We start from the raw sequence: 23981 nt of genomic DNA, 5'->3' as shown, positions 1-23981 counted from the left end.
CCTGCCAGATTGCTGATTAAGTTCGTGTAGTGCAATGTGTAATGTAGACTATGATTTTACCTCCAAACAGCTCAAATCAATTGGAGACCAACATAAAATGGGTTAGTTCGACTGTAGAAACTTTGTGGTTTAGTTATACAGCCATCTGATATCCTTTACATCCGAAGGATCTATCAACGCACTATTGATACATGTACCGTTCCCTGTCGTCCTGAACAACAATCAGTTGGTGCAAATACAAGACTTAGGACAAACTGGAATTGTTGCTAACAAGTTGTAAGATTGTTTTTCTTTTCACTTCGGTAAGATATTTGATCACTTATCGATCTGTTTACCAAATTATGACCATTCTTGTACATACTTCTTGTACATTCTGTACCCAACTCCAGTATTGGCGAAATATATTGGATGCTTCACGTTTCATAGGCACATTGACATCCTCGAACTTATTTCCACCACGTGGTAAAGACGCTTACAATCCGGTGTATAAGCATTGTTGATTCCTCTACGCACTTCGAATGCCACTAGCGGCCATTTTGAACATAATCTGCGCAGTCAATGCCAAAGCAGGCTGGAGTAGAAAGCCTCGTCTACACGTCACGGTTATCAAATCGCAAGACTGACAGCTTATCTAATTTCTGTTGCATAGAACGTGACTGACAAACAACAGCTTTCCTCGACCAGGTAAGGTTTTTTTTTGGTGTTTTCTGGATTCCAATTTTCACAAATTACGTTTGTAAGAATACAAATGAAAATTTTGAAAAACGTTCACAAAAGCAAATTGTTTTGTTCAAAGTTTGTAGAAGCAAGGTGTCATTATATCCACCTCTTGGTTGTCGTTTTTATGCTGTAGAAAATGTTGTGAAATTTTGACAAGTGCTACATGTCGATGTGTGTGTGATGTGTTGTGTTTTGTGCCACAGTGTTCTACGTGAATCTTATACAATTATTCGAATACACATTTTACGTGAAATTTCGCGATGGTTTTGATGGTATGGTCCTAAAGTATGGTATGCATAGTTAAACATCGATTGTACCCGTGTTGTGAAGTTTTTTTAGTGATTCTACAAAACCTAAAATGAAACCGGTATTGTAGAAAGTGTTCTTCAAATAAAGGTAATAGCAGATCTACCTACAGATGCACTTGCAAAATAACATTTTATGGAGGGCAAAGGGATCTATGTTATCCAATTTGCACTAGCGAAAACCAGCAGTGAGATGCACCAAGCAAGCATCCTAGTGAAATATCCCAATCCCAATATGGAAAGTTGAGCACAACTGGTAAGTCGCACTGGTTACGCAGCGCGAGAGTACTAATAATTTCGATCCATTACTGATGATGGCTCCATATGCACTATACTATGATATTTGTTGGTTTCTATCTAGTTCGCAGGTAGATGTATTCAGTATGTACCGAGCAGTCATAAAACCTTCAACACAGAAACCTATAACACCAAAGGAAACCTGATGTGAGTGAATTATTCCCTTGTGTGATCCTCCATTTTCATCGTCACGTTGCTATCTGTATACGGTTATGCTTGGGTTTAGCCTTGATCATCTGTTGCATCGCATGACGCTGGTAAATATAACTTAAATTTTGCGTACGGTTGAGTATGTTTAGTAGTATTTATGTTCAAAGTCGAATAATAGAAGCTAGGAGAATTAGCATCGGCGTAGAGCTTAGATGACTTAAGTTATGCAAACTAAAAAAACTAGAAGAAGTTTAGATCAAAATAAATGTGCCGAAAAAATAGATATACCGAATTACACGCTCACTTATTCGTGTTTTTATTTTGGTTTACCCGTTTTCTAGTTCGATGTTAGCTAATTCGCGCGTTTTAATGGAGTTTGCTTCATATCATACGTATTTCAACTTAGCAATGACATATACTATATAGAGAGTAACATCGTCCATAGTTCGCGGGCAACCAAAAGCAAATTTGCGAATGTATACCGTACATAAAAACGCAAGCAATCAGAGAAAGACATATTGAATACATGTGTGTAATTTAAATATATCACCCTTTTGGAAATTTTGTATACTTCAATGACAACCTAAACTTGTGTCGTTGTCGCTCCATCAAACGTGCTTTATTTTATTTAACAAAACCACTGAGATTAAGCTCCGTTTTAAGTCGTATTCAGACCCGCTTGATCATACAACGACACAGCTCTAACTATAACCATGACTAAATTCCCATTTGCTATCCTAGCTGGATGAAATAAGAGTGCCGAATCGCATGCTATGTGCCATTACTTATTCAGGGCATGTCCATTTATCGCCAAAGTCCAACTGGACTGCTGGACGTCATCTGTCGTTTCTGTATCCGATTTCCCTTGCATATCAGCTCATCCCAAAACTTTCTATGCGACTGGTATGCAGACAACATGAGCCCTTTTGTGCGGGATAACAGCATTGCTAGAAAAGTTTACGTGTATCAACGCACCGTATTCCTCATGTGCTATGAACTGGATGCCTGAATGCAAATTCATCTCTCGGAACGAAACAATCTCAAAACTTCGTTTCCGGTACCTCATCTACGCAGTACGCAGTCCGGTACCGCATCTACCTCATCCACACACGGAGAATGCATGCTGGCGAACGGTAATGTAGGGAGTCGCAATTGCAAGAGAAAAGCAAGGCAAAATGCAATTAAAACCGGCCGAGCTGGACAACTTTGGTCGAAATATTGCCACATAATAGCATCAAACTCATCACAAACCATTGCAGGATTGAGGAAATGGTTTGGCGATGCATAGATTAAAGGCAAATTGCATTGTGTTTTATCGATTGAAATGTATACCAGGTACCGAAGCTTGCGCACCAACATTTTATCATAAATACAACAATGGTTTCAAGAAACAACTTGTCTGACATGTTTCACACCTAAATGATAAGGTAATCGTGCCAGCTTGTATATTAGAGCAACACATTACTTATCCAGAATATGAACCTTGTACTTATCTGGTTGGATAAAACCGTTTTGCTTCGAATAACACGCAACACACGAGTTGTATGAATTATCTCTAAATTTGACTTCAATTAGAGATTTTTCTCCAGATGTGGTACATAGTTAAGATATTGCTAACATAACCGTAATGCAACAAACAGTACTATTTAATATGACTTTAAAGGGTAAACATAAAATGAAAACCACGAAAAAATATAACACGCCATGCCCGCGCAGTAATATGTTGTACAATATACAATATGCGAGATACACAAGATGTTATTTAAAATTTTTTGTTTTGATGATTTGCAAAAGAAATTGAACTATAATTTAAGACGCTAAGCATAAGATGTGCAATTCTTCATATTGGCGATCTTAAATTGGGATAAATTCACCAGTGATGTATATAGTGATCGAACAGCTGGAAGGATAAAGCTGTTATAAAGTTGACTAGCCAGTATTTTGTTGGTATTATTTTCCGTATTTTTCGTATCAGGGTTTTGAATTTATGATTGGTATGGCCGACATCTCTTAACCTCGCTTTAGATTCGCAGTAAATGTACATATTGACATATTGAGTGGAACTCTTGGTGAGTTACATCCTAATAGCACAGCACGTATAAAAAACGCCATGCTCAAATGATTAATGTCTAATGGAAACATTTTTATAAAAAGTGTTTTTTAATGTGCTCGATCGTGAGCGGTTTAGAGGACTCTTGCAGCAGGCCAATGACTATTCCACTTGTTATTTGTTGTTTCTTATTGTGATATAACTTACCTTACATCAGCGATGTTTATATACGAATGTATAGGAACTGTACTTATCGATTCATTTCATTAAACTGTATTTCAGTTTTTTCGTTGTTAATGTATTGTATATCGTACATTCGAATCAATTGGATGTTGTTTTTGTTTGTATAACTACTCTTCACTTTTAGACGCAATCAGCACAAATATTCCTTTATGGAACTGCTTGAGCTAAATAGCATTTGTTGTGTAATCTAGCTCGCCTGTCAATGTTGGATTCTATTCCTAATATTTTTTCATCAAGTGACGACGATATAAATAAAACTTTCATCTTTCTAAAACGTTTATCCTTCTAAAACGTTTATAATATCTCTTATCTGCTACTTTTCATGTTTGTGTTGCAATGATTTTAGTATCATTGCATACTTTCAAGATTTGTCAATTTTTAATAGCTCGTCGAAATCAATCTTTGTTACATATTCAAAAATTAAGCCCCGCTTCTGATTCCTTACGTTAGTTGGACAACTGCATATGTTACCACTGGCGATTTGTTTAATTTTTTATTACAATTATTTAAAAAAATAGTAAAAGTGAAGGGTGCTTTGTTTCGCAGCAAGTGTGCCGAGATTTGTTTATATTAGTAATTTCAGTTTTTCATTCAGAAGTATAGCTAACATGTTTTATGATGTTGCTAGCATATGTTCAAAATGATATGGCACGACTCATATATTGAGAAGGCGTTCAGAACGTGAACGCAAGAGTCTAATGTTTTCATGTATGAATATTAATCTTAATACTTAGCTTACGAAAAATATTCGTTAGCAGTTAGGTGAGGATTGCCGTATGTTTGCAAAGTCGGGAGTTTGTAGGTATCTATGAATGAAAATATTCTTTTTAAAATTATTGGTTTACAAAACCGAACTGGAAATAAGAGTACTTTAAACGACCCTGATTTGACTGACACCCTGAACGTGACTATAAGCCATTTTCAAATCACAAAATTATGATGCGTACTCAGCAAAACTAAGATTTTAAGGACGTTAGTACTCATCAGACGTTAGAAGAAAAAATAAAGATTATCTGAAGCGCAACTAGCAGCAATGCAAGGTCCGTAGTTAGAAGTTTTGGTTTTCCATTATAAAGGTATGATGAGTGTTACTAAACTAGTTGAAATATGGTAAACTTTTCTAGCAGAAATATGATTTAGCATTGCTGATATTACCCTTGCAAATCTACGCACAATTATATATTTCAATCGAGCTAACAAGATTTATAATGTTCCTAAAATGCATCAAAGCTGCTATTTCTCGTCAGTTATTTTTCATTTTGATGTATAACTTCAAATAATATATTTGTTGTATGTGGAATGTTAACATGGTTTGATTCGATTTGTTCTTATTGCGTAACATGCTTTCCTACTTTTTTGCTTCCATCTCAATCTCGTTTGCTGTAATTGATTTAATCCTTTGTGGTCCCATAACATAAATTATTTTTACACGACAACGAAATTTTATCCCTCACATCACTTATCGATGTACGTACAATGCAACAGTCGGGCATTAGAAACGTGTAGAATCTGAATGGACTGCCAGTTTCAGTGCATTTATCTGCGGGTGCTGCTGTAGTGTGGAAGGAATACACGTCGTTAAAAGCTCTATATACACATACAAGTGAAGATTTCACATATTGTATATGAAGTACTATCTGCTAATTTGATAAATTCATGATAAGAAAATGATTATGTTGATTATGTATACGCAAATCCAGTTTGATGTGGGTCTCACATCGCTGAGATGGTATAGTTGTATATGTTATTAGTTGGTTTGGTTGATGTTGGTAATGCCGGTTGAGCACTGAATTGTAACGATTCTGGATTACATTGGGTTATGCGCGTCATGGAAGCGGAATGTGGAATGATAACTGTACATCTTCAGATCACCTTTTGAGAATAAAATACGTACAGACGAGTTTTCCATTTTATTACATGTACAGAGTATCTGGGAAGATTGTTTCACTTTGAACGCCGTTAATTCATATCCATTTTTCGCATTTCCTCGTAAGTGTGTGGCGCTCTACTTATGGTCACACACCATCCTCCTATTGTTTCTAGATATCGCAATATATTACATGAACCATTTCGATCGCCTTCTTTGTGGTACAATTAGTATTACTTTTACTTTTTTGCTAGTAGTCAGATTACATTTAGTCATCAGGGGTTTTACCAATGTTGTAAATTTACCGTAGCGTGTAGATTGTGCTTGTGTAATGACAAATGTATATTTTTGCGTTGTTTGTCTATACTTATCTGTAAACAATAGACCAAAATCATAGTTATGAATCTCGCATGTTTCAGAATGCATATAACTAGATCGATGAACAAAACCAAAACAAGGCACGTACAAAGCATGATTAGGGTAGCAGTATGATGTATGACTGTATAGTATCAGCGCTTACATTGAAATTAACTCTTGTCGGAGATAAAAATATGTGACCGCTTATTTTCAAAATACGCCTAATGTATTCGCCTTAAAGTTCTTAGCGTGCAATTTCGTTGACATCGTAATCGAAACAACTGTCTCATTTGTCCATAATTCATGATAAAGGCTGAGAGTACGTGTTGTCTATGAACTGAACTTAATTTACTAGATTAATGGCAAATTGAAATTGAGTATCGTCGATTGCATGCTTGAAAATTCTGTTGCCCATAAATTAGTGGTTGCTGTTGATAATATGTTTCCATACCTGCGGTTCCATAACACGGTGCAATGTAGCTGAGCCTTCAGTGAGGAAATTCGGTGGATTTTTGGCGGCGTCGATGGTGTACTGGATACAACGGAAGTGACGATGCTAGCGTACTGCTGGTGAATCCATGTAGCGAGTATTCAATGATTCATTGGCATGGAAAGTGGAAGATACGCAAATCATACCACCGATAAGGCAGTGCACAGCGACGGCAGTAGGTGTGTGGTAATTAATACGATGAAAATGGAAAGTGTCCATGATTTATGGAAATGAGTGCTCGCGATCGTACTGGCATCGCTGCTGCTCAGCAGCCCCTTATCTAGCAACCCGGCACCGTGGACGGCAGGTTGGGCGGACGGTTCCAGTTCCATATCTACTAAGCGCGTTGAAAAATACAAAAAAAAACGTACCCACAAACCGTGAGGAAAAGTATTAATGAAAAGACAGGAAGTGAGAACAAACGATGTAATTAATGAAAGATTTTTCACGGGATTGATGTGGTTTTGGCCAGTGTTTTGCTGCCGGCATTGAATACACATCTTGTCGGCTGCACAATAGCTTCAAAGGCATACATTTGTTCGTAAAAATGATATTTAAAGCTCAATGAACGATTTCTAACGAAACAATACAACAAATTACGGAGTGATCCGCACTGGACGCTTTTAACTCATGAAAAAGTAGGAATATAAATTCGCAGTTGGTAACTGGTTTTATGAATGTAAACGACAGCATTGCCATAAAAGTAAAATGTTCGTAAACGCCGCCGTACAGTGTATGAAAAGCATTCGTTTCCTTCTTCATAGTCAACCGATGTTTGGGAAATGATGCTTCGCTTTTGGTAATGATTTGAATGAACAAGTAAATTTATTCCTCTAGTGCAATCACACCAGCGCAAAAAGGAATCGAAATAATGAGATTCTCTAATTTCTCGCCGGAAAAGTTTCAACTACCACAGCGCTGGGCTTACCTTCCGAACGAGTGGAGAAGTGAAATATACTCGACAGCTTGTTCCAGCCGTGATCGTTTCTCGCCTGCACCCGTGCCTCATAGTTACTTGCTGGTTTGAGATTCTTCAACTGAAAGCTCATCCGATGCCGAATTGTGGGCTGGTACGTAGCGTACGGTGGCACCATGTTGAAGAAGTGATTGGGTGCACCGTAATCATTCATCTCCGGTATGACAACGTTTTCCCACTGGTCGCCACCGTGGGCACTAACGCTACCACTGAATGGGCTGTTGTACAGGTGACTGTTGGCCGACGCCCGATCGCTGTAGATGTGATTGTCAAGGGGTTTTTCGTGGTGCAAAAGGTGCATGTTTTTCGAGGCGAGTCGGAAGAATAGACGGTACTCGCGAATCGGAGAGTAGCTTTGCACCGTCCAGGAAATGTTGTACTGATCTCGATAGCTGCTGAGAGTGGGCTGCAAGGGAGTTGAAATCTCATGAAATATTTCACATAGCATATGGTATTACAAGCACAACAGTAATCAGGACAGAGTTATCTTGGAGAGAACTACTAAAGTTATCAAAAGTTAACAATTCGCGCTGCTGCACAATAGGAATACATAACACAATGGATTAATGTTAGTGTTTTTGTGAACAGTGAAACGATGTATACGAATTGATAACGCAAGTTTAAGTATCATACTTGAGGGTTGTTTTGGGAATTATAGAAAGTAACGAAAAAAATTAATCACATTTCGAAACACATGCAACGAGAACATCATCGTCACTCGCCGACCTTAGGAAAACGTAGAGAATTCGTGCTTCCTGGAGTGTGATACTTACCGAGTCAAAGTAACATAGCGTTGGTAATCCGCTAAGGGACAGCGTACCACGGTCTTTGCCAAGAGCATTCGACGCTTGACAGGTGTAGTTACCAATATCAGAGTATGTGACATTTCGAATAACGAGACTGTACTTGTTGCCACGATTCTGTGTACGGAGATGGCGGAGATGACGAGAATGGAAATGAAGAAGAAAGATTAAAAATCATCAAAATTGCATCATGTGCAAAAATAAGTGTAATGTGTACGATTTCATCACAAGAAAGGCATAATTTAAGCGTTTTTTACGTTTAGTGAATGTTTAAATTAAAAGAAATTAATGAGCATCTTCCATCTTAAATGTGCGGTATTTAAATGTAGAAGTTGAGGGGACACCACACCAGTAAATTAGTTTATTCACTTTTAAAGAAATTCATTTATTAATTTATTTACTTTAGAAGACACTCGGCTCGATCTTTGCGGTACCTTTAGGATCACTTTCGATAACGATGAAGCTATGGGTACATTTCACTCATCAAACAAGCATCTCTCATCAAGTGAACGGGACATAACCACCGAGAAAAGGTCTTGAACTCTACACTTTGCTTTCTGGTTGATGGGAAACACTGCCATTTCACAGCATGAGAAGCGATAGAACAACATGACGTTCTTGACGGGTTGTGTGCGCTATCGTGCTATCTTTATGCTCTGGAGCGCTTGAGCATCGGGGTAACCAGAATATGTCCTCCCTTTTTTGATGCTTGCAGCTCATGCAGGAAAATGGTGGTTTCAATTTCTGTTTCGAAATGAATTATTATAATAAAACCTCCACTCATTTGTCGCTTGTGTCTTTACGTACATCCTTGAGTCGCAACTTTTGCTTGCATGACTCCTTGTGCTATCGAGTAAATTAAATTGAAAGTTTTAATTTACTTGGCGACACATGGGAAGCTGACATAATTTATGTGACTGACTGAAATCCAGCATGCTACGATGGGAGCATCGTTTGAAAAGTATTATGACTAAAGCTTTTAACCGAACGCAATGTGCTAGATGATAGAGTTGCAAAATGTGTACGACATTAAGGGACATATGTTCCTTTGGATGCTTCTACTACAGAAGTAACGTAACAAAATCATGTCATATTGTTGTTTCCACCCCTTTGTTAAGCGTGTTAAATTGGGGCTTGCTGATTGATGGAAAACTGGCTATTGATCCAAATTTCCAACATGTAACAGTGTCAATAATACTTTCATATGATTTAATTACAATAATTGTTGTGACACACACACGCTTTGCTCTAAATTATTATGAAACACACTATCTGAAATATTGAAAAATATTTAATTTTACCTTATTTTTCTGTTATTAAAATAACAGTTTAAATATTGTGAGTTTAAATATTGTATATTTCATTTGAAGATGATATTTCTTCATAATGTTGAAGATGATGGTTCATAATGCATACATTCTGTGTTCGTTATTAGTTACGGTTTTTATATCTCGTTCAAGTTATGAAATGGTTACCTATTCATGTCGGGCTTTATTTTCATTCCAGTAATAACAGTGTTTTTTCGTATCGTTTTGTTTTACATACGTTAACCCGAAAAAAAAAATATTTCAAAACGATCAAACTGCAATCAAACAAGGTTTCAATTACCCTCGATATCACAGAACCAACGGAATGTGTATGCGTAAGTGGACACTGTGACTCATTGTCATGCATAGTAAGCTTTTTATAAGTTTTATGTTTCATTCATTGGTTTCGATGTCGATATGCGAAAGTTTTCAAAATAAAGTTCTCAGTTGTTGAAATTCTGCTCTTCTCTGTCGTCATCGTAGTTTGTACCTGGTGTTCAAAATTGCATTACAATTTATCTTCGTGTGGATTGCAACATGGCATTAGTTGCACTGTTTTCAATTCTAAGAATGCTTCAGTTCCGTCGAACCATTCTTTCAGTGTAACTTGTTTTGCTACATGAGTATTTTGTTGGAACCTACCTGTTGGGAGAATTGTTCTGTTATGCCGAGTTGAGTTGTATCCTGGTACCAAACAACGCTCGGCGAAGGCTCCCCATGTACGATGCACACCAGCTGAGCTTCATGGCCGATTCCGCTATGTACGGTCGGCTGCTCGACTTCAATTTCTGGAGGATCTGTAACGATGATAAATCTATCATGGTGAATCTGTGTAGGCCAAGCATATTACACTTAGGTGCGTTTTTCTATTGTGTTTTTAGTTTATGTTTCTGGTTTTATTCAATAGTAGAATAACGATTTCCAGAAATTTAAAACTCGTTCGTTCTACCATTCAGCTTTCAGTTGTGAGGGTCCAAACTGTGTCTGCTTAATTTTGAAATTGTCTAATGAGTGTGATACTATTATGCCGCAGTAGTCTGGCTCTATTGGGTTTAATTGCATTTTGCCTTGCTTTTCTCTTGCAATTGCGACGTCGTCCATTACCGTTCGCCAGCATGCATGCACCATGTGCGGTAAAGTACTGCGTAGATGAGGTACCGGAAACGAAGTTTTGAGATTGTTTCGTTCCGAGAGATGAATTTGCATTCAGGCATCCAGTTCATAGCACATGAGGAATACGGTGCGTTGATACACGTAAACTTTTCTAGCAATGCTGTTATCCCGCACAAAAGGGCTCATGTTGTCTGCATACCAGTCGCATAGAAAGTTTTGGGATGAGCTGATATGCAAGGGAAATCGGATACAGAAACGACAGATGACGTCCAGCAGTCCAGTTGGACTTTGGCGATAAATGGACATACACTGAATAAGTAATGGGGCACATAGCATGGGTTACTCTCATTTCATTCAAGGGACATTGAAATGTTGTTTCGTAGTTATGTTGTTGTATGGAGTCAGATTAACGGAATTCCCAGGGAAGAAATATTAAGTACAAACATTTAAATTGAACTAAAAATGGTCAATTACAGTATTCTTTTTCTAATTTCTTAAAATATTCATAACTTACACAATACATTACATTAATGACTGCTGGTTCGATGATATTTTGGTATTGCATTGGAAAATATTTGATGTGTTTATGTACCAAAAAATCTATAAGTATGCAACATATTCGTAAATAGCAATAAATCGCTTGAGTAAATTAATAAAACATATTTTTAGATGATTGAATGAAAATTATCTGTTAAATCATTAATACTCTGTTACTACTTACACAAGACATTTACCAACACCTCCCGAGAATCAGCTTGACCGACACGATTATCTGCGGTACATTTGTAATGACCGCTACTATGTCGGTTAGCATGCAGAATGTCGAGCACATTTCCCGTCTTATTGGCTTCACCATTTGGCATCACGTTGTTCTGCAAGTAAGCAACAAATGTTGTAAAATGTAGCTTTCTGTTTTTAGGACAATTTTAGGATTTTAGTTTTAGTGACAATTTAGTTCAGAATACCACAGAAGAGAGTTAACACTACTAGAAGGATTTTCAACATCTATACAGTGTTACAATCGGTTGATTGTAACTTAATGGCAATGTTTTTTTTTTATTGTTTTTTTTAATTTATTTTGATCCATGACTAGATATTGCTATGCAAATATGAGAATAAACTGAACTAAAAATAGAAATGCATTTAACTAGTTGAACGCTCATAGGTATGAAGAGAGTTACACATACGACGATGAAGTACTAAGTAATAGCGACAGAAGAGAATTTGTCGGTTTTCCATTCTGGTGATTTTTTGAAGACTTAATTACAACAGTGCATAAATAACAAGTGATTGCTTTCGACCGGTAATCTACGAATGTCAGACGTAAATGAGACGATTTTTGACTGGATTGTGTTAGTGTTATATAAAATAAATTGATACAAAATTCAACGGAATAATCGATCTAGTTCACAAAAAATTACCTTCCTAGACCAAATAATTTTCGGAGTAGGATTGCCGGATGCCCGACATTCCATGCGTATTGGTGCCCCTTTGTGGATGTCCATTTTGTTAGCCGGTGAAATGTAGTCAATTTTTGGAGGTACCAATATTTCCAGTGTGTGCACTATTTCTTTCGGTTCCATTGAACCTATTTGACAAATGTAGTCTCCGGCGTCCGAGTTGCGCACGTCTCGAATTTCTAAGTTGTACCCTGTTGACAATGCTCCATGCGGATCAGTGTGAGCCTGAACGGGCATTAATCGAATCCTTGGATTCACCGTGACCTTTACGTTTCCAGCTGTTAGTACGGCAATGTCACGCTTCCAAGCTAGTACGTATTGGCTAGAGTTTTCTATTGCAACGAGAGAATAAGGTTTATGTTACCGGTTTTTTATATTGCTGATTATGATTTTGGCGCTATAAGTCAAGGTGTTATCTTACCTGTCTCATTAATTTTGCACGGCAGCACTACCGTGGATCCGATGGCTATACTGTACTTTTGTCCAAGTGTCAGGAACCCAGGCGAATATCTATCTTCCTCTAGAAAACTGCTATCTGGAAAGTGTCCACCTGGGATGGCAAATGATTCTGAAAAAAAAACACATCTGTTCTTTAGTCGGCATTGATGAAAATGAAACAAAAATGATACTAGCAGATAATAAGAAAATCAGCCGAGTACACCCGAGATACGGTGTCCTTTCGCTGTTCAGAGAAGGAAATGTCTCGATACTAATATGAATTGTACCTTAGATTAAGATTCCAATTGCTGTAAGCAACACGGCAAGGCCGTTTATCGTTTTTAAAAATATTTGGAATATTTAAATTATGAAATTTCTGTGAAAACTCCAACGCTGGTCAATACAATCAATCGGCAGATCGGCTCGGTCGTAGGTGGTTTCATATTGTCCTACTTCAAGCTAAGATTACAATGTGTCTCTGTCTCGGAATCATGAGTTATCATGTAATCATGAACTCGTAAGGATTACGCTATGAAGAAACAGATTTTTTTTCTTTTATAAAAAAAAATAGATAACATCTGCTGAAGACGATATATTTTGTCAGATATGTTAGAATACGAAATACACATTTGTTTTACAGTCCTTCTACATAGCAAACGAGTATTGATACTAGTTTACGAGTATAGATATTAAGAGATATTAAGTTATACGCCAAAGTTGGCTTTAGAACAGTAATATTTCAGCCTGGAGATCTTCCTGGAAATTTCACGGATAACACGATACTATAATAATGCATCCATTTTTACAGTTCTTACATGTGACTCTGCTGATCTCAACGTTACCTATTCATAAATGTTAATAATTACTAAACTGTGATGGCAAACTTCACAATGCCAGTTCGTTGTCGCAAAAATCGATAACCTGATGTGCGGACAAATATTTTCTCAAACTATAAACAGTTTGTGCAAAAGTATGATTGCGTCTTCTTTATAGCAACACACTTGTGATCTTGTGCTATCTGTTTTTCGACTACATTAAAGCATGCGGCACATTTGGCTGTTCATTTTTTCACACACGCCAATCGTCACGCGACCGACTTTAAGGGTACAGTAATATGCAGAATGCCCACGTTCTAACATGAATGACAAGACGTAGGTTTATTCGTGTCTACCAGAAAGATGTTTATTCTGCTGTAAGAAATGGATACATGTCTTTTTCTATGATATAAGCATACATTCTATGTCGCAGCGTACACAGTTTTTCATCACTAGGAAGAACGTGAAAATTATAGCAATTTCAAAACATTCACAGCCGCAATTTATTCTATTCCTGCTACATGTACATGAACCAACCTTCAGTCGTCCAATACAATATAATCATACTTTTGCAATGCTTAATTTTACACGCATAAACTAGCGGATATATAATGCCAAATGTATCCTTGGACATTTTAAGTCAATTGAAGCCATTATTTAAAAACCATTTATGAATTACTCGTTTTAGGAGCAAAAGAAGCCATTATATTTGATAGGTAAAATCTATTAAGCCCACGTTTAAAGTTGCGTAGAACATATTTATATGTTGCAAAATAAAACACACGAATAAAAGTAATGCATCTCGCTAAGAAGTGGTGTCAGGGTATTCAGCTAAGCCTTAAGCACGCATACAAATGTAACATTTGGTTGCTGTTGTGCCATTTGAGCAATTAGGTGGTATTTACAAACAACAGCCCATATTGATGTTGTTTTACAATATCTACGTAAAGTGAACAGCAGATATTCATTTGAATACGTATTGTGAAACCGCTTAGTATGTATTTCTTCTGATTCCTTCTCTCCTACTTGATGTGGATTGCGTTTTCATTTTAAAACCTTTAAAACCTGATATGATAACAGCGCAAATGAGATTAAAATAAATCACCTTGTTCATGTTATTTCTGATCCTTAAGTAGCATGTACTGCGGAGCTCATAGCGAAACAAAGCGTATTGCGAAATTCACTTGTCCATTCGGATAGCCTGGAGCGAATTGATCTAAGGTTCATGTAAAAATGAATGCAATAATCCTTACTGAACGTTTATTTTGGTTGGAAGTTATGTTTGTTGTTGAGCTGTTTAGAAACATATTAATAAAGTTGTTTAAGATTGTTTTGCTACTTGCCACTTACTGATTACTTTTAGCAATATCATTCACAATCCAGAATTGTACTTAATTCACAAATCTTTATTTCATTAACGGTTCTCTTATTTTTTGATTACAACATCAGTGCAGATAAGAAGTAAAGAAAATTAGGAAAATACGTCACGGAGGTATAGGAAAGTTGATTTCGCTTTATTTAGTAGCTAAAATCACTTTAGCAATAAGTAGTATGTAAATACAAAATGGCAAAAAATGATTTGCATTGAAGCAATATTACCGCATGAGAATATTATCATCTGTATTAACGTTAGTTTTTGTGTTCCATTGTTCTCGAAGCACCGATGATGCACACCTGATTAACAAAAGCTCATCGGAATTGCTTTTTCATCAACACCGCAAAGTCCGTCTGAAGTTTCTTAGCTTTCAACATAGAGCTACTTAAATTTCGATTATCTAAAAAAATATGTAAATTATGTAAATGCTTTCCCTAGCAAGCGGTTTTGATTGAAATCAGTGTTGTTCTTCGTCTCCGGTACACTCCTATGTAATCTGATTTTATTATAGGGGAAAAGGAGGTGTCTAGTGATCCGGTATTTTATATTTTACATCTATAATAAATTAGTCTTTCAAAATGTGTCAAATTCTGTGAAATGGAATATTTAGCTTGTATGTAAATAGGCGCTTAATTTGGTTGGGTTTCTTTTTTTTTTGGTTTCTTTTAAAATGTGTCAAACTCTGTTAAATGGAAAATTAAACTTGTATGTAAATAGGCGTTTAAGTTGGTTGGGTTTCTTTTTGCATTATTTATCCAAATTGCCAGAGAAACCACAAGGCACTTAACGATACAAAATGCAGTACCGTGCGCTAAAAGGAAATAAGATGAATAAACTAGATATTTTGAAGAGCGCAAGCAGTTGCTTAGAGTCAATCGTAACTGAATTTCTGGATCTCAAACTAATAGCATGGTGCAAAAAGCCGTCCGCCAAATCAGAAGACAACATCGGCGTTGAAATTTACCCTTGTGCGTATCGCCACAATCCAGGACGTGTCAATGAGTCCTAGCGCGCAGCAGGCACCAGCTTTTTCGGCCATTCTCATAAAATACACTTAAAAAGCTCCATCCTCTTCTGCTGGGACACAGGATCCATAATGTTAGATTATGTCGTAAAGTGTGGTATGTAGTATTTGTATAAAAAGATAGCAAAATGTCAAGGGCGTGTAGAGGACACACTGGGACAGTTAAAGAAGCGTTTAATGCTGTGGACAGACTTTCACTGCACACGCAGGTGCATGCTTCATTCAAACTCCGTTGTTCGCTTTTATTTGAGCTCAGTGATGGCTCAATCGTGATGGAAGACAGTACGAACACACCATGCATGCTAATTTACCGCAAATATTGCATCTCTTTTGAGTAAGGGTTGTTAAAATAAAAAAAAAATCTCAAAACGAAAAGCAACAATGTTTTAAATTTGCCGTGTGGAACTAAACAGAATGATATGTGTGAGCATATATTTTCATTCTAAGAACTTATTGAAACTAAAATTTTAGGTATTTTTATACGGTTATAGTAACATTCAGTTCTAATATAACTACCTTTTTACTATGGAATAAACTTTGAATTTCCCATCAAAGTGATTTAAATGGTGCCCTAAATATTGCGGATCCAAATGATAACACAAAAAGGCGATTGTCTTATCGAAATCATCCTAAATACGCTTTCATTCAGCGACAAATCGCCACTTTGCCTTTTCATTATTTCACTTTGCGATTGAAAATATAATCTGCCAACTTAGCGAGAGGCTTTCCGAGACAAGGCTTCCCTACCAATAGGAGAAAGATTTATTGTTGAAAGGGATTTAATAGCCGGTTGGTATTGGTACAGAGCGGATGACGTTGGCGGAAGTGTTCTCACCTTTTTATTTTTAATGTTTCGGACGCTACTTAAAATAAGCCATTAATTGAAAGCTGAGAAAAACCTGTGTTCGGGGGAAATTCTCCGATAGCTCGACGATTTTAGTAGCGTAACAGTCACATCCATTAACGAAATCAGATGGGCGTTGTCCTGTTACCTCTATCAAACTGCAATGCCGGCTTGCAGGAATGGTGCTATCAAAATGTAGCAAATAAAGTTAGAATTTCATATGGCGTAGAAAAAAAAAATGAGACGCCACCTTGCCGCCAGCCGTTAGAGAAATGATCCCAACAAAACGGCGCATACAAACAATCTGCATCTACAAATTGACATATGAGATTTTCAGTACTGTTCTTAATTATTCGCCGAAATTTTTCGACCGAGCTCGATTAAATTTTTGTGCTTCATTCTACCCCTGGCACGCACTTCAGCGTGGCGATCGTATTGTTACAAAAGGTGTAGTCACCATCTGCCCCTATCTTTGTTCGAACCCTCCTGTTTGAACTCCAACCACAGCTAGGGTGGCAGCTCGAGAATTTAATTTCATGGGAATGAATTTCCAATTATGGGATTTCAAACCAACGACGAACATTCTTAATATCGGCTTAAGATGCATCCAGGCGCCTCACGTAATAAATTTCAGACATATCTATTAGGAGATGCGGCTCAAATTTGACAGTTATTATGCAATGGATTTATAATAAAAGATACATCTAATTGAATTAGTGAATGGTTCGGGCTTTCAATAGATTAAGCTGATTGCTTCAATTTGGTTATCGACAAAATAGTCAGCTCGATTTACTGTGGTTGTATTTACTTTACTGATAGTAGTTACTGGATATGATTCCTTAATCTATTTTCTATTTGGATGTCTATTTGGTTGTCGGTTGTTTTCTTTAAGAAATGTGAACACATTAGTCGACAACAAAAGTCAAACTTGCTTTTAAAGAATAGATAATATAAGTGTATTTATAAACATTCAGCAAAATATTCTCTACGAAAAACATGTTTAAATTTTTAGTGAAACATAATCGAAACATAAATACAAATGCGTTAAATCCTTCACCATGTATACATTTTATTTGCATCTCATTTTTCTATGCAAAGGTTTAGAAGGATTATGAAAATTTTATGATAATCATTAGTGCAAACAATTGCGATTAATTCGTACAAGTTTGCATCTGCACCAAGGATGCTTCGCGATTCATGGAGAAATGTTAACATGCGTTGAAAGGATCCAAAGTTCAAACTCTGGATGTGTTACCAGAGGTGTCCATCCCTAACGGAAGGGCGACAGATGACAGGCGGACCTCAAGTAGTCATTTTCTCCATTGAACGAAGGGATGAACGTAAATGCAATAGCCCCGGGCTTGCCCGGAGTCTTATTAAACGGTCCTTTGAAACGAGGGTTCTCGACGCATCCGGGATCTCTTGATTGTTTGAACAAAGTCGCTCTGTATGCATTGGGTAGCAGTGCAGTTGGCGATGAGTTGGTACAATGTTAACAGCTCGGAAGGTAGGACGATGCTTACTTAGCGGTTTCAATAAAACTCAACCAGATAGGGAAATATGAAGCGTACTGTGCCGCTTGCACAAAACTGAACCCTCGATTCCATTAGAAATGTTGAACAGGAGGAAATTAAGACGGTGTAAGCAAACAGAGACTACGTAAATTGCGGTTAGCATGAGGAAATATTAATACGAATGACTTTTAAAAGCGTATTACGAGGTTTCATCAGGAAACACACATGGGTTGAAATTGAAAATGGAATCGAAATCAAATTTATAACTCTTGTTATTTAACTGGTTTTCATGTTCTCGACTACAATTGAAAAACTAAAAATAGTACAGGTAGTATTACAAACATCTAGCAATAACTCTATGAATAAATTTCCAAGTTCCTTCCATAGGTGAATTGAACGCACATGAATAAATTGTATGCAGAAGAGAAAACTTTCATCAATATCAATCATTGTTTCACATAAAAACTATACTTCAAACCGAAAAAGTACGGTGTGCAATATACCTAGAGGCACCTTGGTCTGAAACCTACCCCTGTTGTACAGTCAGCTGCAGAATATGCGCCGAGCATATTGGGCAACATATTGGTTTATATCGGTTAATTACCATTCGCTTTCCAAGGGCGACGTATTGTTGCGGCCAACAGGAATAAAAGGTCAACGTCTCACAAAGAAAGCAGGCAATCGCGTTTAGGCTGAAGGGCTCATTTGTACCGTCACATTTAACCTATCAGTGAGCAATCCAACGTGACAACGCCTCGGTATGAATGCTGCTGGAAGCTATTAAAGAGTGCCAGGACGTGCAGCCGGCGAATGATTTACAACGCGTATCCATTTCGTATCCTAATGGCAATGCAAGAGGTACTTCACTGAACCGTGACCAAATAGGTAATCGTAGAATGGTAATGTTTCGTTTCACCACAAACGAAAGCCATAATATTTTTCTTCCAGCCACGTTGCAATAATTAATTAAAAAAATGATAAAATGATTATGGTACGTTGTTATATTTGTGAAAAAAATGTGAGAAACGTAATCTGTGACTAATTGTGTCCAAATTTCGGTACTGTTATTTAAGATTATTTAATTTTTATTTTACAAAATGTATTGAAGAGTATACGCCCATTTTATCGATTATATGCATTCCATAGTGTTACCGTTTAGTTGTATATGTTTTGTTATAACACAAAATGGCATACTTAGAATGAGACGTTATATTGAAGGGAAAATCGAAAAGTCGCTTGTAATTATTTTTTTTATCATCTCTATTCTCCTTAAAAAACTATAAACAAAAAATAAAAATAATTTCAAATGTTGCTTCTACTACCTACAGTACCGGCAAAAGAATTTAACACAAAATTCTTGAGCAAAAAATATTAACGGCAACTGGATGTTTATGCGGGTTTAAATTAACAATGCCTATTTGGGAGGTTCTTGCTCTCGCATCAGCGTTTGTTCGTGTTAGTGAATGAAGCGTCTAATTAAAATTTATTTACGTAAATCATTTATGTCCCATCAATAGATAGCAGCGTTTCATGGCTGGCGTATGTTGAAAGCAAAGGAATCAGCGTGTTCCACTGTTTTGCTCAGGGAAAGAATGACAAAGTTTCGTCTCCAATAAGAATGCCATAGCCTTTCACAAAACTCAGATGCATACTACGTTCGAGTTTGAAATGAAGAAAAAGACACATTTCCAGCCGAACAATGGCTTCGAACTGAAACGAAAAAGTTGATACACTTCCACCCGCATTCAGAACTACACAGTGACACGGCACGGAAGATATGAATGGTTGGCTTAATTAGTGTTTCGCATTTGTGACGGGCGTAGCAATAAAAGTGGGTAAGATGTAGATTTATTTTAATTGATGCTAGTAAACTTTCCTCTACACGGCAGAATACTTCCTGACATCTGGTGCATTTAATATAAACGATTGATGTCGCCGATGACTAAATTATGAAAAGAGTTATACCTTGATCATTTCATTTAATTTTTTTTGGTTTGCAAGATAGGTTTTCGCAAAAAGTCGCTTAAAATCATAATAACTGTAAACAATACAAATTTGCTCTTTAAGTAGTACAATGATTTCCATTTATTTTGCAATTTGATTTCTAATTATACGGAAACTTTTGGTTTTTCGAATCAGCTCTATTCGTGGTATATTTATTCTTTCTTCACTATAAAACTAAGTTTGGACCGTAGGTTATTCTCCAAACAACCATTACCAACCACAGAGTAATGCAGGAAAAATTTGTTACACGATTGTTAAAAAAATAAATAGAGGAAAACTCGACCATCCCTTACCGGAATATGTTTCTATCCGTATTTTGTATGCCCTAGAGATTGCAAGCGACACACTCCATTTATATGGTTGCAATTGCGTCCATTCTTCACATGGAAGTTGACCATGTTGAACACATGTAATGGTCACAGCTGGACTAAAGAACCTTATAAATAGGATTATTTTCGTTTCTGATATGTGCGTGTGTGTCAATGGGTACCTCTTTTTGTGACATGTTTTATGATAAATCTTTTATATTGTGTTGAAACGGAATTTAATAACATATTTTCTTTGTGTTACATAATATTGCACTATGACTTGATGAATATTTACTTATATATGTGGTGTAGCTTTTTATTGTTATTCATACCGTGCAGGGTAACAAATAAATGGGAGATTCTTCACGTTTATCTTATTTGACTACATAAATCATATGTTATGGGTTAACGATCTAAAAATATGAAAAGAATATCAACTTTTTATTTTTTTCAACCTGCCGTAGGATGTAAACGAGCGGAAAACCAACTGAAGCCTATAAATTACCTGTGGTTGTTGATGATATATTCAGAGAGAGGGTTGACTGGCTTTCATTTTTCTAACAGGGCTTCAAATGCTATAAAAATGACCATCATTTTGCTCTGATATGATTTTTTTTTTCTGACGAACCATCCTGGTATTCCCAAAGGAGTGATTTAAGAAAGGAATCAAACATCCCTTACATAAATGAGGAAACATAATCGCGTGCAACATTCAGTATAGTAATGATGATTATTTCTAAATTGTATCGACCACGTGAAACTTCACATCAATAAAGTGTCTGCTGGGGATTTAAAGGTAATCCCTTATGAAAACTACAATGTATGTTTTATATTACATGTATCATGTGTGCCCATAGATATATTTTTAATGCAACTTGTATATTATTTCGATTACCGTATCGAATGCTTACACATCTTAATGTACTATGTTTGTATCAAATCAAATGTTGTTATACCACGTGTCGAAACGAGAACGGTTGACTAATGGTGCTTTGCTATAAGAGTTAGGCTTAATACACCAGCAGCTGCGTCATAGAAGCTGACATGCGCCGACAGCTCTGTAATTATTTCGCTAAAACGGGAAAATACAAAATTTTAAAGAACACGCTAAAAACTACAAGAAAATAATAAAGTTACAGCACAATTGGAGAAGATCCTCACATACTGTGTCACATTTTTGTCATGTGGTTTGGTATGGCAGTAACTGCTCGCTCCTTATCGCTGACTCATGTACTAAATGTCACGGAGCTGAACGAAGACATTTTTAGCATGCACTGGATGTATGATAAAATGATCGTTAATTTGCAATGCTATGGTGCCGTTAAGGATAAATGCCCCGGAGCTGCCTGAAATATGTTTTAATTAATATAAATTGAATCAATTGGCCTTGTGAAGCACATTTCAGAGATACCGAAGTGCAAAATGAGGCAAAAACCAGTAATCGTTTTGTCTATAATCACGTTTACAGCTACGAAACGTCTTCTGTTCAAGTGTATCGATTTAATTTTTTGTTAATGTTTTGTTTGAAAAGAGTACATAATACTCCGGATGTCGTTATGATTCATTTGTCGATGTTGAAGTCAATGTTGTTTTTGGGTAATTCACCATTGAAACGCCACATTGCGATCGAGACATCTTATGCTGTCCACACTTCTGCTGTTTGTTCCTCTAGAGTAGGCTACTCGAGCGAATTATGTTTGCAATTTGATATCTTTTTTCCTATGACAAAATGTGTTGCATTTAGTGCTGGATGTGTATGTTGTATTCCTTTTTAGATTGCTGCACGAACGTTAAAAAATATAAAAAATTGTAATCCAGATTTCGGTTTCAACAGTTAGCATGCTGAAATCCTAGAAACAGTTGCGTGTCAAATCTGAAAGATCAGCAAATCGGTCGCATGGCTTTATCTATCCATCGGTAACCTCCACGACCTGAGCTGAAGACCAAATTCTCATGTTTCCGAGCTGTAGATGGCCAAGAATTTGGTATCAGTTACACCTTTTCCGCTGATTGCTATACAGGAGGGACCTTTCTTTTCAATCCCTAGAGATTTTTTTTTCCTATGAGCTAACATCAATAAGTTTCGCTGAAAGAAAGCGTAGCTCTCTAGAAATTTCACAGGAATGGTCTAAAAAAAAAAAGGAATCACGTACAAACCGACCTCGGCAATGTTGCATGCTTTTCTCAGAATGATGGCTATCCTTTTTGTCGATACCTTTCTTTCTTTTTAGCAACGGATGTCATTGAAAGGCGACAGCGAAAAACACCATGTTGTTCTCTTTAAAGTTCTTTATAGTACTTATTGAATCCAATCTCGCACACTGTAGTCTAGCGGCTAGTATGAATGGGACGGTTTGATGTTGAAGATCGGAAGGGCATGCACGGTAGCACCACAGATTACCGTTTTCAGACGAGTAAAGCACACAAAGTTATAAAATGGCAAAGCGACAAAATTGATAGCGTGGCAAATCAGTGAGAAAAAGGTTGTGATTTCTGTATCCAGGCAGCTATTCTTTTCGATCGGCAAAGCCGTTAAAGAAACGATCCAAAATCCACCGAATAAAATTATGATTAATGCGTTTCGGAAAACGATTATCTTTGAAGTGCTTTGATCTGACGACAAGTAGTACACTTTCGAAAGTAAAGTTTCGTAATTGCTTCTATCAAAGCGATTGAAATCAAGCAATAGCATAACTTTGTTGTTGTTTTGTCATAGCTATGACACGTTTCTTCTGGTTTGTTTACAATGAATGTTTTTATTACAATTTTTGCGCTTGACAACGGTATGATTCTTCGTCAAAAAGACGTCCAAAAATTAAATATCAAATTAATGTGAGTTACAATTAATTACAGCTTCACTGGTTCATAGTGACTGTTTTCTTTTAGAATATTGTTTTTCCATTTTAATTATACCATTTTACCGGTTAAACCAAACACGGCTGCATTGACCGTATTGTATGCCTGCCGCCATGGGTGGCCGTGGACACAACAGGACATCGATGGGGCATCTTTGATTGCTCCATTAGAGACTTGTAGGGTGCCACATTCAGTGGATATTCGGTTGCAACAATAAATAATGGTATAAATAAAACATGAAAATATATTATTTTTAGAATATTTATAATGCCTAAAAACCATCAATAGATATGGATGTTTTAGCTATATTGTTATACTATATTTTAACGCACACATGGTATACATAACATTATTTGTATGTAGAAACCAGGTAAATAAGTTGCGTGAAATTTTTGTAACAGTACATTCTACGTCAGCTCTTACCTTTAACTACAGACAGCATGCCAGCAATGAAAAACATTGCCGTAGCCATTGTGCCGTGTTTCCTTCCGGTTTTCTGAACGGTATCCATTTAAATCCAAAAATCAGACGGGTTTTGGTCGAATATGATGTGACGCCCTTTAAAGAAAGCCTTTTGTAAACCACACTTCGCACGTCACAGCTTAATTATGTTGTTCACTACACTTTTTTGTAATTTTTGTTGTTGTATCCAATTATGTTAATCA

At 36.7% G+C, this 23981-nt stretch overlaps 1 protein-coding gene across 1 annotated transcript; it reads right to left on the bottom strand.

Moving 5' to 3' along the window:
• Positions 1 to 6353: 6353 nt before the first annotated feature.
• Positions 6354 to 23827, bottom strand: LOC128298343 (neural cell adhesion molecule 2-like). The gene is made up of 8 exons (XM_053034093.1): positions 23740 to 23827; positions 12560 to 12706; positions 12100 to 12470; positions 11400 to 11550; positions 10208 to 10362; positions 8229 to 8375; positions 7408 to 7861; positions 6354 to 6816 (listed from the first exon to the last, which is right to left on the bottom strand). Exons 1-8 carry the CDS (start codon positions 23825 to 23827, stop codon positions 6620 to 6622), a joined length of 1710 nt encoding a protein of 569 aa, XP_052890053.1. The 3' UTR covers positions 6354 to 6619.
• Between the last annotated feature and the right edge of the window lie 154 nt (positions 23828 to 23981).

Source organism: Anopheles moucheti, chromosome 2 (assembly GCF_943734755.1).
Source record: "Anopheles moucheti chromosome 2, idAnoMoucSN_F20_07, whole genome shotgun sequence".
Taxonomy (NCBI): domain Eukaryota; kingdom Metazoa; phylum Arthropoda; class Insecta; order Diptera; family Culicidae; genus Anopheles; species Anopheles moucheti.
This window is presented reverse-complemented; position numbering and strand designations above follow the sequence as displayed.